The following is a 17,598-nucleotide window of genomic DNA, read 5'->3' as shown; positions in this document are numbered from 1 at the left end:
CAGCATCTCGGTATGTCGGAGCTCCTCGACCTCTAGTGGCTATTCCCACTCCCAGCTATTCCCATCCCAAACTTCTGCCTCCTGACCAGACCCGGTTCTGTTGGCACTGCTCTTGAGCACCTGGGAGCCTGGCTTGGTCCTCCTGTTGCTTCACTCTCTCAGAATCATCTAAGGCCTTATGGAGGGTGGTATTTCACTAAGTCTTCCATGTGCCTCCCTGCTCCCAATCTGTCAGCACTCCCTTGAGCCCATCAGGGGAGCACATTTCAAGTCAGGCAACTGGCTTCACATTACTTCCCAGAACATCCTGCTTCACCAGTCATTCTTCTTTGTCACCTGTTTCAGGTAAGATGTGCCCTCAGTGGGGCTCGCAAGGCAGGAGAGGCTCAGATGGTGGAAAAACTAAGGAACATGGCAGAACACCCTCAAGAAAGAGGGATCCTGCATGAAGACAGCCTCCCTCCAAAAGATGTAGGCTTTTATACTCACTTTTCACTGATCAGCAGCCCAGCTCTCCAGAGGGCAACCCCCGGACTCTGGAAAACTACACGCCCAATACTCCAAGCAGCAGCCTGCTTGCTCAGAATTCTACATTTGGAGAACCTAAAGCATGTGTGAACCCTGATGGCCCATCCAATAATGTGGGCTTTAGGCCAGCTGAGTCGACTGAAAGTTACCCCCTTTTTTTTTTTTTTTTTTTTTTTGCTTTTTAGGGCCAAACCTGCAGCATATGGAGGTTCCCAAGCTAGGGGTCAAATCAGAGCTGTAGGTGCTGGCCTATGCCACATCCACAGCAATGCAGGATCTGAACCACATATTTGACCTACCCCGAAGCTCATGGCATTACCAGATCCCTAACCCACTGAGCAAGGCCAGGGACTGAACCTGCATCCTCATGGATGCTAGTCAGATTCGTTAACCGCTGAGCCATGATGGGAACTCAGTCCCTGATATTTTTAAGACATAACACTTTCCCTTTTACTGGGTGATCAAATTCAGACTGGAGAGTCAGCTGTGGCCTGTACATAGCCACTTTTTGATGGACACCTCCTGAGTAATCCACCCATCCCCATTTGAACCCCATTTCTGAACCTGGAGGTGCCACTACCAAGCAGCTCTTGGACTTGGACCTCCCTTCAGCGCCCTCTGGTGGCCTTTCTCTCTAATGACACCTCACAGCCCTGCCTCCTTCCTTCTGAACAGAACCCCTGGTTGGACTGCATTTGGCTTGTGCAACCAATAGTAGATTTAATCCCCCCCTGTTACTCTTAGAACAACCAAACACATTCCGGGGGGGGGGTATTATTCTCTAAAAATAAGCCATGGCACTCCCTCCTCCTAATCCTTTCCTCTCCTCAAATTCCTTGAGTCGAACACCCTTCAAATCATGTGACCAGATTTCAATGAATCAGCTCCACAATCTTTTTTGGGACTTGGCCAGATGTAAGATTTTCCACTCAGGGTAAAGAGAAGATGGGAGAGGCTCAGGAGGAAAAAAAGAATCTTTTCTGAGAACCCTCAAGAGACCAGTCTCTGGGGCAAATGCAGTCTGGGGCCCAAGCAAGGAACCGCTGCTTTTGCACCCTCCATTCATGACCACCTGCCCAGCTTCCCAGAGGACAAACACTGTTCAAGCCTCCTCAGGGTACCCTGCAAGGCCAGTATTAAATTCCATGCCTTTTATCTCGGATACAGCCTCTGTAGAATCCAAAGGCAGTCAGAACTCTAGACAGCCTGCCCCATCATCTGGACTTTAGGCTGCCCAAGCTGTCTGAATGCGACCCACAGATGGAAAGGGAAGGTCTTTCATTCAGGTGAGTTAATTTAGACCCGAGAGTCAGAGGCAACCTGTAACCCAGCCCTCCTCAGAAGGCATGTCTCATGAGGATCCACCACTCCCAGCCTCCTGGTTCAGATTCTCCTATGACAAATAGCTGCTGGGCTCTGCTGGTGCTCCATCGCCTTCTGGCAGCCAGTATCTCTAATAACAACTCAGAGTTTGTTCCTTCTGAGCAAACCATGGATGCACCGCACTCACCTTGTTCACCTGAAGGCCGAACTCCCTCCTACTCTCACTCTAAGAAACCCCCCCATGTGCCTTACAGATGCCTAGAAGTCTCTCTGAAAGTCTCCCCTCCTCCTCCCTATCCAACACCACCACCCTATGTCCACCGGCCAATCCCACTTCAAGTCAGCTCACCAGCTTTATAGTCATCCTCCTGCCTTAATACCTGCGACTTAGTTCTCATTATGTTTCATTCCTCATGGGTAACTTACAGGATGCTGAGGCTCAGGGGGAAAAGGAAAAAAGGAGCTCTAGGGAGGAATCTGAGACTTAGACCTGGGAAGGAGCACAACCCGGCCAGCCAGAAATGCTGCTTCTACACACTCCACTCAGGTCCCCAAGCACTGCTTTCCAGATGCCATCCCGACAAAAGCCCCATTCTCCTAAACGGACATGCCCAAGGCTCAAACCTGTGGATTCAGGGTTATTCTGCTGGAGAACCCAAAGCCTTTCTGACCACCAGTGTCTCCCGGTCCAGATAGGCTGTCAAATCATCTGTAGGTCGGGCTCCATGATCCCCAAGGAAAAGACCATTTAGTCGTGTAGGAAGAACAATGCACCCACTCACAGAGGAAGTTTTGGGGGCCTGAGGGTCAGAAGCAACCTGTAACTTGAGTTTCCTCACTGGGCACATCCTTGGTCTGCCACCAGCGCCACCTCCAAACCCATCCCTGAGCCTGCCAGTGTCAACGCGGAACAGAAGCTGGGCATGTCATAGCTCCTTGTCCTCTAGTGGCCAGAACCACTCTCAGCCACACACATGTCAAACTTCTCCTTCCTGAGCACACCCAGTTCTGTTGGCACTGCTCTTGAGCACCCGAGAGCTTGATTTGGTGCCCCCCCCAACAATTTATATCTTGATGGAGGGTGGTATTTTTCTCTCTAAATCTTTGACCTGCCACTCTGTTTCCTGTCTGTCAGCACTTTGAGTCCATCAGCAGAACACACTTCAAGTCAGGCAACTGGTTTTACACTGTTCCCCATCACGCCAGGCTTGGCCAGCCCATATTTTGTGTCACCTGGTTTCAGGTAATGCGTTCCCTCAGTGGTGCTCAAAAGGAGGGAGAGGTTCAGATGGAGGAAAATCTAAGGAATTTTGCAGAACACACCCAAGAGAGAGAGGGTCCCTTCATAAAGACCGTCTGCCCACCTCAAGCTGTCAGCTTTTACACTCATCCTTCATTGATGACCAGCAGCCCAGCTCACCACAGGTCAAAACCCTGGACTCTGGAAAACTGCATGCCCCATACTCCAGCTGCCTGTGTGTTCACAGCTCTACTTCCGGAGAACCACAAGGCCATATGAACCCTGAGGCCGTGTACAAAAAAGTGGGCTTTGGGGTAACTCAGTCGACTGAAGGTGACCCTGATATTTGGAAGGCAGAACACATTCCCTTTACCAGGTGAGCCAAATTGGACTGGAGAGTGTTCTGGCCCTTTCAGTAAGGCTTTTCGATGGACCCCTCCTGGGGGATCCACCCATTCCCATCTCAAACCCCATCTCTGAGCCTGGAGGCACCACTGCCAAGCAGCTCCTAGGCTTGGACCATGCTTTGGCCTTCTTGGTGGCTATTCTCTGAAGGACAACTCACAGCCCTGCCTCCTGCCCCATGAACAGACCCCCTGGATGGGTTGCCCTGGGCTAGTGCATTCGATAGTCCATTTAATCCCTCTTCTGACTTGAAGACAAGCCAGCACCATACAGGGGGGTGATTTTTCCTCAAAGTCAGCCATGGCACTCACTCCTCCCAATCCTTCCCCACTGCTCTAAATCCTTGAGGTGAACCCATCCAAATCTGGTGACCAGATGTCAATGAATCTGTGTCCCACTCATCATTTCTGGGACTTGGACAGAGACAAGATGTTCCCCTCAGGGGGAATGAGAGGAGGGGAGAGGCTCAGATGGACAAAAAAGAAGAAACATTTCAGAGAGCCCTCAAGAGACCTGTCTCTGGGGACCCAACCTGCTGACCAAAGCAGCGCTGCTTTTGAGGATTCTATTCATGAACACCCTCCAGCTGTCCGGAGGTCAAACACCATGCACGCCTGACCTGGGAGCCCTGCAAGCCCAGTATTCAATCCCACACATTTTGGTATCCGGTGTTAGCTTCTGCAGAATCTGAAGTCAGTCAGAACCCTTAGCAGTCTCGCCAATCATTTGGACGTTTGTCTACTAGAGCTGTTGGAAAGAAACCCACAGATGTGAAGGGTTTATAGGCAGGACATGCCCTCCTCTCCGTGCATATCCCAGGGGCATCCACCATCCCAACTCAAACCCCACCTCTGGCCTGGGACTCCCCCATACCAAGCAGCTCTCGAGCTCTGTCGCCCTCTGGCGGCCATTCTCTTGAATAGCATCTCAGAGCCCTTAACTCCTGCTTCCTGACTAGGGCTGTGGGTGCACCGTGCTGGTTTTGTTCAGCTGATGGCAGAAGTCCCTACTACTCTCACTCTAAATACCACCCTGTGATTTACGGAAGGCCAGATGCCTTTCTCAAAGCCTGCGGGGACTCTCCATCTTCCCTATGCCACAAAACTACCCCACATCCAGCAGTGGATCCCATTGCACGTCAGCTCACAGGCTGGACATTCACCTGCCTGCATTAATACACACAACATAGTTCTCTCTATGGATCGTCCTTGGGGGTCACTTACAGGAGGCCATGGCTCAGGTAGAAGAAGAAGAAAAGGGAGTTCCCATCGTGGCTCAGTGGCTAAATCCGACTAGGAACCATGAGGTTGTGGGTTCGATCCCTAGCCTTGCTCAGTGGGTTAAGGATCCAGTGTTGCTGTGAGCTGTGGTGTAGGTGGCAGATGTGGCTTGGATCCTGCATTGCTGTGGCTGTGGTGTAGGCTGGCAGCTACAGCTCTGATTCGACCCCTAGTCTGGGAACCTACATATGTCGTGGGAGTGGCCCAAGAAATGGCAAAAAGATGAAAACGAAGGAAGAAGACAAAGACAATGAAGACAACGACGATGACGAAGAAGAAAAAGAAGAAACACATCTCCTCTCCTGGGAGATGTTTTGGGACCCAAGAGCCAGAAAGAACCCATACCTCGAATTTCCTCAGTGGGCACATCCTCAGGCTGCCATCAGCACCACATATAACCACCTCTCTGAGCCTGGTAGTGCCAACACCAATCAGCAGCTGGGCATGTCATAGCTCCTCATCCTCTAGAGGCCATTACCACTCCAGCCAGTCTCGTCCCAAACTGCTGCCTCCTGACCCCACCTTGTTCCACTGGCAATGCTCTTGAGCATCTGTGAGCCAGATCTGGTCTTTCTCTGTCTCTCAGAAAAATAAAAGAGCATGTGGAGGGTAGTATTTCTCCCTCTAAGTCTTTCATGGGCTTGCCTGCTCCCATCTCTCAGAAATCCTTGAGTCCATCAGAGGAACAAACTCTGTCTCAGGTAACGGGCTTTATGCTAGTTCCCCACCCCACCCCTACCCCGCTTCACCAGCCCTTAGTCTGTGTCACCTGGCTGCAGGTAACATGTTCCCTCAGTGGTTCTTGAAAGGAAGGAGAGGCTCAGATGGAGGAATAAATATTTAAGGAACTTTGAAGAAAACCCTCAAGAGGGAGGTCTCTGGCATAAAGACTGCCTGCCAGGTAAAAGATATCAGTTTTACACTCACTCTTCATTGATGACCAGCAGCAGCCCAGCTCTCCAGAGGCCAAACCACCGACTCTGAAAAACTGCATGCCCAACACTCCAGCCAGCTGCCTGCGTGCTGAGAGTTCTTTCTCAGCCATCTGGACTCTGCAGACCCGTCTAAAAATGTGGGCTTTGGGCTAGCTGAGCCAACTGAAGGTGACCCTGATACTTGGAAGGCAGAATCCTTTACTGGGTGTACCAATTCAGACTGGCATGTCAGCTGCAGCCTGTAAGTAACCCTGTTTCAATGGGCACCTCCTGGGGGATCCACCCACCCCCATCTCTAAGCCTGGAGGTACCACTATCAAGCTGTTCCTGGGCTTGGACCATGTTTCAGCACCCTCTGGCAGACATTCTTTCTTTTTTCTTGCCCCCCCCCTTTTTTTTTTGCTTTTTAGGGCCGCACCTGCAGCATATGGAGGTTCCCCGGCTAGGGGTCCAATTAGAGCTACAGCTGCTGTCCTAGGCCACAGCCACATCAGATCAGAGCCACGTCTTCAAACTACACCACAGCTCACAGCAATGCTGGATCCTTAGCCCACTGAGTGAGGCCAGGGATCAAATCTGCAACCTCACGGTTCCTAGTTGGATTTGTTTCCACTGCACCACAACAGGAGCTCTGGCAGACATTTTTTTCTAATGACAACTCACAGCCCTGCCTTCTGAACAGACCCCCTGGATGGACTGCCCTTGGCTCCTGCACCCCTTGGCAGATTTAATCACCCATTCCCCTCTAAGAACAAGCAAGCACCTTCTGGGGGGTTATTTTTCTCTTCAAGTCAGCCATGGCACTCACACCCTCCCCACGCCTCTAAGTCCTGAGTCAAACCCACTCCAAATCAGGTGACAGGACTTCAGTGAAGACTCCTCCCCTCATCATCTCTTTGACTTGGCAAGAGGTAAGATTTTCACACTCGGGGGGAATGGGAGGAGGGGAGGATGGAAGAAAAGAAGAAATTTTCAGATAACCCTCAAGAGATGAATCTCTGGGATGGATTCAACCTGCCAACCAAGGAACTGCTGCATTTGCACTCTCCATTCATGACCACCATGCAAGTCTGATCTGCAAAAACACTGCAAGCCCAGTGTTAAATCCCAAGCCTTTGGGCTGAGATGTAAGCTTCTGCAGAATCCAAAGGCAGTCAGAAATCTTCAGAGCCTGTCCAATCATTGGGACTTTAGTCTACCTGAGCTGTTGGAAAGTGACCCTCAAATGGGAAGGGCAGGACAAGGTCCTTCCTATCAGGTGAGTTAATTTAGACCCAATTACCTTCACTTTAGGCTACCCAGCTGTCTGAAAGAGACCCTCAGATATGAAGGGCAGGACAAGGTCCTTCTTATCAGGTGAATTAATTTAGACACGAGTCAGAGGCAACCTGCAACAGCCCTCTTCACAAGTCATGTCCTGGAGGTGGGGGGGATTTCCCCCCCCCCCCAAATCAAACCCCACCTCTGGTCTAGGAAAACCAGTGCCAAGCAGCTGCTGGGCTTGACATGCTCTCTGGTGCCCTCTGGCGGTCATTCCCTCTCATGACAACTCAGAGCCCTGCCTTCTGCCTCCTGAACTCTAGAACCCTTGGATGGACTGCTGTGGGCCTGTGCACCCAATATTTGATTTAATCCCTCCTCTCACTCTATGAACAACCAAGCTCCTTCCATGGGGTTATTTTTTTTCTCAAAGTCAGCCATGGCACTCACTCCTACCAATCCTTCCCCACTCCTCTAAGTCATTGAGCTGAACCCGCTGCAAATCAAGTGACCGATTTCAATGTATCAGCCTCCCTCTCTTCATTTCTGGGACCTGGACTGAGGTCAGATTTTCCCCCTAAGGGGTAAACGAGAGGAGGGGAGAGACTCGGATGGAAAAGAAGAAACTTTTCAGAGAACACTCAAGAGTTGAGTCTCTGTGATGGTTGCAACCTGCTGACCAAGGAACCTCTGCTTTTGCCTCTCCATTCACGTTCACCTGCCTGGTTGTCCAGATGCCAAACAGCAGGCACGCCTGATCCAGGAACACCGCAAGCCCAGTGCTCAATCCCATGCCCTTTGGGCTTGGATGTCTGCCTCTGTGGAATCCTAAGTCAGTCAGAACTCTTGACAGCGTGTCAAATCATCAGGACTTTAAGCTACCCAAGCTGTCTGAAGGTGACACCCAGATGGGATAGGGAGGACAAGGTCAGAGGTGAGAGTAAGAGGGCATCTGTAAGCTAGCCCTCCTCACAAGTACGTCCCTGTGGGATCCACCGTCCCCAACTCCAACCTCACCTCTGGGCTGGGATTTGCCAATGCCAAGCAGCTGCTGGGCTCTGTTGGTGCTCTGTCACCCTCTGGTGGCCATTCTCTCAAACAACAGCTCAGAGCCCTTCCTCCTGCCTCCTGACCAAAGCCATGAATGGACTGCTCTCCCCTTGTTCCCCTGATGGCTGAATATTCTCCTACTCTCACTCTAATTACCACTGGTTCCTTACAGAGGCCAAAGGTCCCTCTCAAAGTCTCCCAGGGCATTCCCTCCTCCTCCCTACCCAACGTCACTACCCTGCACCCACTGGCCAATCACACATGAGGTCAACTCACCACCTGGACATTCGTCTGCTTGCCTTAATCTACTCGATCTAGTTCTATCTGTGGATCATTCCTCTGGGGTATCTGACAGGATGCAGTGACTCAGGTAAAAGAAAAGGAGAAAAGGAGTGTGTAGAAGTGATGTTTTCGGCTGGCGAGGATGTGCTCCTTCCTGAGGTCTGTGTCTTACGTTACACCCGAGGGTGTAAGACGTCACCTCTGCACGCTCCATTCAGGTTCACGAGCACTGCTTGCAGATTCCACACCTGACCAAATCCCAGTTCTTGAAAACGGACATGCCCAAGGCTCAAACCAAACATTGATTCAAGCAAGGTCCTACCGCTAGAGAACCCAAAGGCATTCAGACTCTCCCCCTCCCAGGTAGCCTGTCAAGTCATCTGGTCTTAGGCCTCTGTGACCCCCTATGCAAGTGACCACTAGTCATGAAAGAAGAATGATGCACCCACTCTCAGGACCTGTTTGGGACCCAAGAGTCGAAAGCAACCTGTAACTCACCTTTCTTTGCTGGGCACATCCTCAGAGTGCTGCAAGTGCCACTTCCAACCCCATCTCTGACCCTGAAAGTGCCAAAACCAAACAGCAGCTGGGTATGTCAGGGTTCCTCGTCCTCCAGTGGCCACTTCCACTCCCAGCCAGTCTCATCCCAAATTTCTTCCTCCTGACTCACCTGGTCCCACTGGCGCAGCTCTTGAGAACCTGTGAGCTCAATTTTGTCCTCCTCCTCCTGTCTCTTTCTTACAGAAAAATCAAAGGCCTTATGGAGCATGGAATTTCTCTAAGTCTCCTATATGCCTCCCTGTGCCCTGTCAGTACTCCCTTGAATCCATCAGGGGAGCACATTTTGAGCCAGGAAACTTGCTTTGTATTGTTTTCCACCCCCCACCCTCATTGCCAGCCCTTATTTTGTGTCACCTAGCTTCAGGAAAGATGTTTCCTCACTAGGGCTCAAAAGGAGAGCAAGGCTCAGATGGAGGAACAACTATGGAACTTTGCAGAACACCCTCAAGAGAGAGGGCTCTGGCATAAAGACAGCCTGCCCTCTAAAAGACATCGGCTTTTACACTCATTCTTTATTTATGACAAGCAACCCAGCTCTCCAGATGCAAAACACCTGGACTCTAGAAAACTGCATGTCCAGTACTCCAGCCAGTTGCCTGGGTGCTCTGAGTTCTATTTCTGGAGAGCGTCACGGCCAGCTGAGCCCAGAAGTCCCGCCCAATAATATGGGCTTTGGGCTAGCTGAGCTGACTGCAGTTGAGCCAGATATCTGGAAGGCAGAACTCTTTCCATTTATTTATACCAGATGAGTCAGCCGCAGTGGTTCAGTAACCAATTTTTGCTGGACCCCTCCTGGAGGATCCACCCATACACATTTCAAACCCCATCTCTGAGCCTGCATGTGCCAGTACCAAGCAGCTACCAGGCTTGGCCAGCGCTTTGGCGCCCTCTGGCGGCCATTATGTCTAATGACAACTCAGAGGCCTGCCTCTTGCCTCCTGAACAGACCCCTGGATGGACTGCACTGGACTTGTGCACTGGACTTGTGCACTGGGTAGTTGATTTAATCCCTCCTCTCATTCTAAAACAACCATTTTTCTCTCATAGTCAGCAAAAGTGCTCACGCCTCCCAATCCTTCCCCTCTCCTCTGAGTCATTGAGCCGAACCCACTCCCAATCACGTGACCAGATTTCAATGAATCAGCCTCCCCATCTTCATTTCTGTCACTTGGGTCGAGGTGAGATTTTCACCATCAGGGGTGAATGAGAGGAGGGGAGAAGCTCAGACGGTAGGAAAAGAAGGAAACTTACAGAAAACCTTCAAGAGATGAGTCTCTGGGATGGATGAACCTGCTGACCAGGGAAATGCTGCTTTTGCACCCTCCATTCACAGCCACCCACCCACTGCCCAGAGGTCACACACTGCGCAAGCCTGTTCTGGGAGCGCTGCAAGCCCAGTATTCCATCCCACACCCTTTTGTCTCAGATGCAGCCTCTGCAGAATCCAAAGCAGTCAGAACGCTTCACGGACTGTCCAGTCATCTGGACTTCAGGCTACCTGAGCTGTCAGAAAGTGACCCGCAGCTGGGAAGAGCAGGACAAGGTCCTTCCTATCAGGTGAGCTAATTTAGACCCAAGAGTCAAAGGAGACCTGTAACCCGGCCCTCTTCACAAGGTATGACCACTGCTGATCCACCACCCCCACGTCAAACTCCACCTCTGGGCTGGGATAGGCCAATACCAAGCATCTGCTGGGCTCTGTTGCCCTCTGGTGGCCAATCTCTTGAATTACAACTCAAAGCCCTTCCTCCTGCCTCTGAAACAAGTCCATGGGGCTGCCCTGGGCTTGTGCACCTCAGAGCCAATGTAAATCATCCTCTCCCTCTAGGAACACTGGTTTCAGCTCTCCTAGGCAAACACCATGCAATCCTGGCTCTGGAAAACTGCACGCCAAATATTCTGACCAGCTGCTTGTGGGTTTAGGGTTCTTCTTCGGGAGAAACCAAAAGTCAGCCAGACCCATGATTGCCAGTCCAAGGGTGTGGACTTTGGTCTATCTGAGCTGACTGCAAGTGACCCAGATGCGTTGAAGGTGGAACCATTTCCCTTTTACCGGGTGAGCCAATTTTGATTGGAGAGTCAAGGGCGGCCTGTAACCTTCCCCTCCTCACCAGACACCTCCTGAGGGAATCCACCCCTCCCCATCTCTGAGCCTGGAAGTGCCAACACCAAGCAGTTGCTGGGCTTGCCCAGTGCCTTAGTGCCCTCTGGTGGCCATTTCCTCTAATAACAACCCAGAGCCCTCCCACTCCTGCCTCCTGAACAAACCCATGGACTGCACTGGGCTTGGGTACCTCAGAGCTGATGTAATTCCTCCCTTCCTTCTAGGAACAACCAAGTGCCTTCCAGGATGGGGGTATTTCCCTCTCACAGTCATCCATGGCACTCACTCCTCCCTATCCCTTAGCATTCCTCTTAGTCTATGAGCTGAACCCACTGCAAATCAAGTAACTGGATTTACATTAAATCAGCCTCCCGCCTTAATTTATGTGACCTGTCTTGAACTAAGATTTTTTCCCTTAGGGATGAATGAAAGGGGGGAGAGGCTCAGATGGAAGAAATAGAAAGAAATTTCAAGAGACCAGAGACAATTTTCAGGAAATGGGCAACCTTCCCACCAAGGAACCTCTGCTTTTCCATTCTCCATTCATGACCACCCACCCAGCTTTCCAGATGCCAAACATGGTGCAGGCATGATCCTGGAGCACTGCATGCCCAGTAGCCAAGCCAACTACATCTGTGTTCAGTTTTCTGCCTCTGCAGAATCCAAAGGCAGTCACCACTCTTGCCAGCCTGCCCAAGTGTCTGGACTTTAGGCCACCTGAGCTGTCTGAGAGCGCCCCACAGATGGGAAGGCAGACAGGTGAGGTAATTATTCTGGGGAGTCAGTGGTGCTCTGTATCCTACCCTGCTCCCTAGGCATGTCCTGGGGGATCCACCAGCCCCATCTTCAACTCTGGCTCTGTGCTGGCACAGGCCAATCCCAAGCACCTCTGGGCTTTGCCGGTGCTCTGGCAACCGTTCTCTCTAATAACCACTCTGAGGACTTCCTTCTGCCTCCTGACCAAACCCAGGGGTGGACTGCACTAGGGTTGTGCACTTGACAGCTGATTTCCAACCTACTCTCCCTCTAACGAAAACCACATCCCGCCTGACAGAGGGCAATCTGTCTCTCTCTCAAAGTCTCCTGTGGCACTGCTTCCTCCTTTCCCAACACCACTGCTCTACGTCCCTCAGCTGATCCATCCCACTTCACGTCAGGTCACCAGCTGGAAAGTCATCTGCTCACCGTAAAACATGTGATCGCCTCTTAGCAAATGCCCTTTCCCTGGAGATGAATGAGAGGAAGCACTGGTTCAGGAAGAAACATGAAAAGGCACTCGGGGGAGAAATTTTGGAGATATATCCCAGTGAGGAGCACAGCCTGACCAGACAAAACACTGGTGCTGTTTCACACTCCATTCAGATCCTCAAGCACTGGTTTCCTGTGCATGTAACAGAAGGCTGATTTGGGACAGCTGCATGCTCAGGAATCAAGCCAGATATTTTGTATTCTGGGTTATGATGCTGGAGAATCCAAAGGCAGTGAGACCCCAGGCAGCCTACCAAACCGTTTAGTCTTAGCGCTCCACCAGCAGCACGGAAATGACCCTTAGTTGTAAAGGAAGACCTGTGTACCCACTATCAGGAGAGGAATTTTGGACCCGAGAGTCAGAAGCAACCTGTAACTCACCTTTCCTTGCTGGGCACATCCTCAGGGTTCCACCAGCACCATTTCCAACCCTGTCTCTAAGTCTGGGAGTGCCAAGCTGCAGGTGGGCAATGTCAGGGCTCCTTGTCCTCTAGCGACCATTACCTCTGCTGACAATTCAGATCCCATCCTCTGCCTCCCGACGGCAAGCGGTTCTGTCTGCACTGCTCGTGACTATCTGCGAGCCTAATCTGGTCCTCCTTTCTTTCTCAGAAAACTCAAGGGCCTTACAGAAGGTGGTGTTTCTCTCTCAAAGTCTCCCATATCCTTCCCTGCTCCCTATCAGCAGCCCTTGAAGTCCATCAGCTGAATGCACTACGAGTCAGATAATTGGCTTTAAATTATTTCCCCTCTGTCCTCCTTTTAGCCACCCTTTATCTTATGTGACCTGGCTTTAGGTAAGATTTCCCCTCAGGGGTGCACGAAAGGAGAGAGAGGCTTAGATCAAAGAAAAATGTGGGATGTTCAGAGAACACTCAAGAGACAGGTTTCTGGGATGGGCATAGCCTGCCCTCCAAAGGACCCCTGTTTTATACTCTCCACTGATGACCATCGGCCCTGCTCTCCAGATGCCAAACATCATGGAAGCCTGATTCTGGAAAACCAAATGCCCAATACTCAAACCAACTGCCTGTGTTTCGGAGTTCTACCTCTGGAGAATCAAAAGGCAGTCTGAACCTTGAAGAGCTGTCCTTTAACATGGGCTTTGGGCTAGCTGTGCCGCTTGAAAATGACCCAGATGTGTGAAGGTGGAACAAGTTTCCTTTCCCCAGGTAAGTCAATTTGTCCTGGAGGGTCAGTTGCGACCTGTAAGCAACCCCTCCTGGCGGGACATCTCCTGGGGTACCCACCATCCCCATCTGCAACCCCATCTCTGAGCCTAGCAGTGCCAACACAAGCAACTGCTGTGCTTGGATGGCACTTCAGCGCCCTCTGGCGACCATTCTCTCCAATGACAACTCAGAGCACCTCCTCCTGCCTCCTGAACAAACCCATGGACTGCCCTGGGGTAGCTAATTCAGTTCCTCCTCTAAGAACCACCAAGAGCTGTCCAGAGGGAGTATTTTCCCCCTCCAATTCAGCTACGGCACTCACTCCTCCCAATCCTTCACCATTTCTCTTAGTCAATGAGCCACGGCCACTCTGAATCAGGTAAACTTTTTAAAAATTAGTCATCCTCCCCTCCTAATTTATGTGACTTTTCTTGAGTCATATTTTTCCTCGGGGGTGATCCAGAGGAGGGAGAGGCTCGAATGGAAGAAAAAGAAGAAATTTTTCAGAGAACCGAGAGACAGGTCTGTAGGATCGTCGCAGCCTGCCCACCAAGGAAACTCTGCTTTTCCTCTCTTCATTCATGACCACTGGTCCAGCTTTCCAGGCCCCGTGCCGTGTGCAAGTCTGATCCTGGAGCAGTGCTTGCCCAATATTCAAGCAAACTCCTCTTGGGCTGATTTCCCTCCTCCTCTCACTCTAAGAACCATCACAGGCCTCATATGAGTCCACGAGCTCTCTCTCTCTCTCTCAAAATCTCCCAGCACGGTCCTTTCTCCCTGTCCAACACTACCAGGCTGGTTGGAGCTTGCCCTGCCTCCAGGACAGGCCCCAAACTCACCCTCCCCAAGGTCACTGGAGTGACCCCTATCTGGTATCGAAGCACATATTCAGGTCAAGACTGGCAAACTGATTTTACAGTAATGCTCTGGGCACAAGGGAATTTTAGATGTCTGTGGGTTTTGACTGACACCTTCTCAGACTGGATGGAGTCATTTCTCACCTGAACTGAGACTGCCTTGGAGGTTTCTAAGACCTTTCTCAAGGAAAGAATTCCCCGTTTGGGCCCCCTAAGTCCATCAAGAGGGACAAGGGGCCTGCCTTTGTTCCCAAATTACGAAGGGAGTCTCTAGAGCTGTAGGAATTACATGGGGTTTACCCTCCACTTGGAAACCGCAATCCTCAGGAAAGTAGAACAAATCAAACCCTCAAAAGGAACTCCTGGATTTCCCACTGTGGCTCAGAAGGAGAAGGTAGTTCTGGATCGTCGCGTGGTGTAAAGCTGTGATTATTTCCCCCTCTCTGAAAGGCATATTTCTACTGGTCCATATCCCCCAGGGTGGTCTCAGAGCCAGTTCCTTCAGGAATGTGCCTCCCATACATGGTCTCATATGGACTCAACATGATTTTTCCTTTAGGGACTATTCGCATTCGTACAAGTGCTATGGGGAAAAGGGAGATCAAGCCTTGATGAGTGTCTTGACATAATTTGAATGTTTCCCTTTATTATTTAATTTTACTGGAGTGTGTGTGTGTGTATATATATATATATAGAGAGAGAGACAGAGGTATTCATTTTTTTCCCCACATAGGTTATTACAGAATATTGAGTCTATTTCCCTGTGCTCTACAACAGATTCTTGCTCGTTATCTATTCTGCACATAGTAGTGTGTATATACTAATACTATTGTCCCAATTTATTCCCCCTCCCCATGGTTTCCCCCTGGGTAACCATAAGTTTGATTTCAGGAACTGTGTTTGTTTCCATTTTATAAGGAAGTTTTGTATAATTTTACTAGATTCCACATAGAAGGGATCTCATAAGCTATTTCTCTGATTTACTTGGTATGTTAAACTCTAGGTCCACCCATGTTGCTGCAAATGGCATTATTTCATTCTTTTTACAGCCAAGTAACATTCCATTATATATACCACATCTTTAGCCATTCCTCTGTCAAAGGACATTTAAGTGGCTTCTATGTCTTGGATAGTGTCAGTAGTTCCACAATGAATGTTGGGGTACATATAACTTTTCCAATTATGGTTTTCTCCAGATATATGTCCAGAAGTTTCTTTGTTTTTTGTTTTTCTTTTTAGGGCTGCATCTGAGGCATATGGAAGTCCCCAGGGTAGGAGTCAAATAGGAGCTGCAGCTGTTGTCCTATACCACAGCCACAGCAATGCCAGATCCCAGCTGCATCTGCAACCTATGCTGCATCTTGCAGCAATGCCAGATCCTTGCTTAAATGATGCCCCATTTGTGCACAATGCACACTAGGCTGGTAAGTTCTAGGAACCTAGGTATAACCATTCATAACATCACCCAGCACTGAGATAAAGGGGCAAAAAGATTCCCTCCAGCAGGAGTAGGGATTGCTCTTGGATTAGACAAGGGGGATTTGGTGGCCCCCCTGGGGAAGTTCTGCATACCATGAAATCACTGCACAAATCCTTACACGAGCCCCTGAGGACTTGCCTAAAAGCATGAGGGATGCTTTATTCCATACTTCTCTGGACTTGGTAGAAAATATTGTACTTGACAATAGGCTAGCCCTTGACTACTTCCTGGCTGAGCAAGGGAAATTCGGCATAGTTATTAATAAAACCCACCACGTACATGGGAGTAACTCTGGTCAGATTGAGGTAAACATAAAAGAGGTGTATAAGCAAGCTCAAAGGGCACAAAGGTATCCCCCCAAAGGTCCCAATCCAAGCTCCATCTGGAATAAGGTCAAAGAGAGCCTTTCTAGTTTAAACTGGTCTCTTCCATTTCTTGGCACACTGACTGCATTAACCTCCTGTTCGTCTTCAGGCCTTGCTTCCATAACCGCCTTGTCAACTTTGTTAGCAAAGAGCTTGAATCCCTCAAACTTCAGATGATACTAACACAAGGGTACAAGAACTGAGGCTGCAGCCTTCTGAAGCTCAGGCTTATGTTAGGCGGGGCAGGGACAGTTCTGCGCCTCCAATCCAGGGGAAACCTATGCCCATGTTCAGCAGGAAGCAGCCCCAGAAGACAGACTCCCCCCTCAAGAATGGGGAGTAGTGACGAGGAAAGGGGGTGTTGTTGCCAGAGCTGACAGCAGATCCTTGCCAAAGCCTGTGAAACCCTCCTTGAACTGGAGTTACCGTGTATCGAGAAGTGAAAGGTCTGGAGACAAGAGGAGGAAGGTATAGGAAGAGACAAACCAGACGGAACCAGGTGGAATCAGGATGACGACGACTCTGGCCTCCCCAGACTCCGAGTCTCATTCAACAGATTTTGCCACATTAGCTACTAGATGACACACCTACTGGTGGTCGTGACTGGGAGATGCTGACCAAAAAAGGATAAAAGAGGGGTGGCACCCATTTCCAGGAAAGCCCTGACCCTTCCCTGCAGAGCAATGGGCAGGCCTCCCTGTCATTAGCTTCACTCCTCCTCCCTTTATCTTTACTCCTTAAAATCAAAGACCTCTCCTAACTTGACTGGGAACTTCAGCCATGAACTAAGGTCCTACTTATCCATTCTTTGCCCACCGAATAAAGCCTGGGCATCCATCTCAGCTTTGGTTTCATTTTTTGGCTACAAAAACCCAAACTAGCATCTATTCTATGCTTTTTTTCCCTTTTTTTTTTTAGGGCCACTGGTGAGGCATGTGGAAATTCCCAGGCTAGGGATTGAATTGGGGTTATAGTTCCTGGCCTACGCCACAGCCCTGGCAATGTGGGATCTGAGCCATGACCTGCACCACAGCTCATGGCAACTCTGGATCCTTGAACCACTGGGCAAGGCCAGGGATCAAACCTGCTTCTTCATGGGTATGATTTGGGTTTGTTACCACTGAACCACAATGGGAACTCCCCTATTCTATGCTTTATTTTCATTCTTGTCCTTATGCTAATGACAAGTATGATTGAAAATGACCACCTTAAAAAAAGACTTTGAAATATATTTACTACCCTTGTTTGTAAATCAGAAAAGTAGAGCAACACATCTCCTTAAGATTCAAGGAAGAAGCTCTAGCTCCACCTTCAGCTCCCGAATTTGGAATTCAACTTAAACTCTTCCCTGAACCATTTGCATATGGGACATTTACACTATCTTTACGTGCTGTGTAAATACTAAAAATTTTATCATAAAACTGACATTACTATTTACATTGTGCATCACATGTCCTTCCACACATGTAAGTACAATACCTATGTTTTATTATATATAATAGATGATC

General features: G+C 49.8%; 1 protein-coding gene and 1 long non-coding RNA gene across 8 annotated transcripts in view; one reads left to right on the top strand and one right to left on the bottom strand.

Annotated features, from left to right (window-relative positions):
• LOC110255247 (uncharacterized) overlaps positions 1–11,727 on the top strand; it is an 80,737-nt gene extending 69,010 nt beyond the window's left edge. Inside the window, exons 6-8 of one of the 4 annotated variants that reach the window (XR_014820375.1) lie at positions 346–471; positions 1,696–1,814; positions 2,280–3,985. Coding sequence is in view for 1 of the 4 variants with exons in the window: in XM_084983034.1 (XP_084839160.1) it covers positions 10,291–10,421; positions 10,788–10,920; positions 11,388–11,393 (270 nt within the window). In the remaining 3 variants the exon portion in view is untranslated. Of the gene's footprint in view, positions 1–345; positions 472–1,695; positions 1,815–2,279; positions 3,986–10,290; positions 10,422–10,787; positions 10,921–11,387 lie in introns of those variants that run through there. The other 3 variants (XM_084983034.1, XR_014820376.1, XR_014820377.1) reach the window with 3 other exon arrangements.
• Positions 1–17,598, bottom strand: part of LOC102167199 (uncharacterized) — a 53,821-nt gene that overhangs the window by 16,805 nt on the left and 19,418 nt on the right. For 2 of the 4 annotated variants that reach the window (XR_014820381.1, XR_014820380.1), the window contains exon 2: positions 8,802–8,863. The exons of the other annotated variants lie outside the window; for them this stretch is intronic. This is a non-coding gene — a long non-coding RNA (uncharacterized LOC102167199). The remainder of the gene's footprint in view (positions 1–8,801; positions 8,864–17,598) is intronic. 4 annotated transcript variants of the gene reach the window in all.

Source organism: Sus scrofa, chromosome 12, assembly GCF_054392235.1.
Source record: "Sus scrofa isolate SSC_HxYL_T2T_F1_AM1 chromosome 12, Sscrofa_HxYL_maternal_Yorkshire_Landrace_v2.0, whole genome shotgun sequence".
NCBI lineage: Eukaryota > Metazoa > Chordata > Mammalia > Artiodactyla > Suidae > Sus > Sus scrofa.
This window is presented reverse-complemented; position numbering and strand designations above follow the sequence as displayed.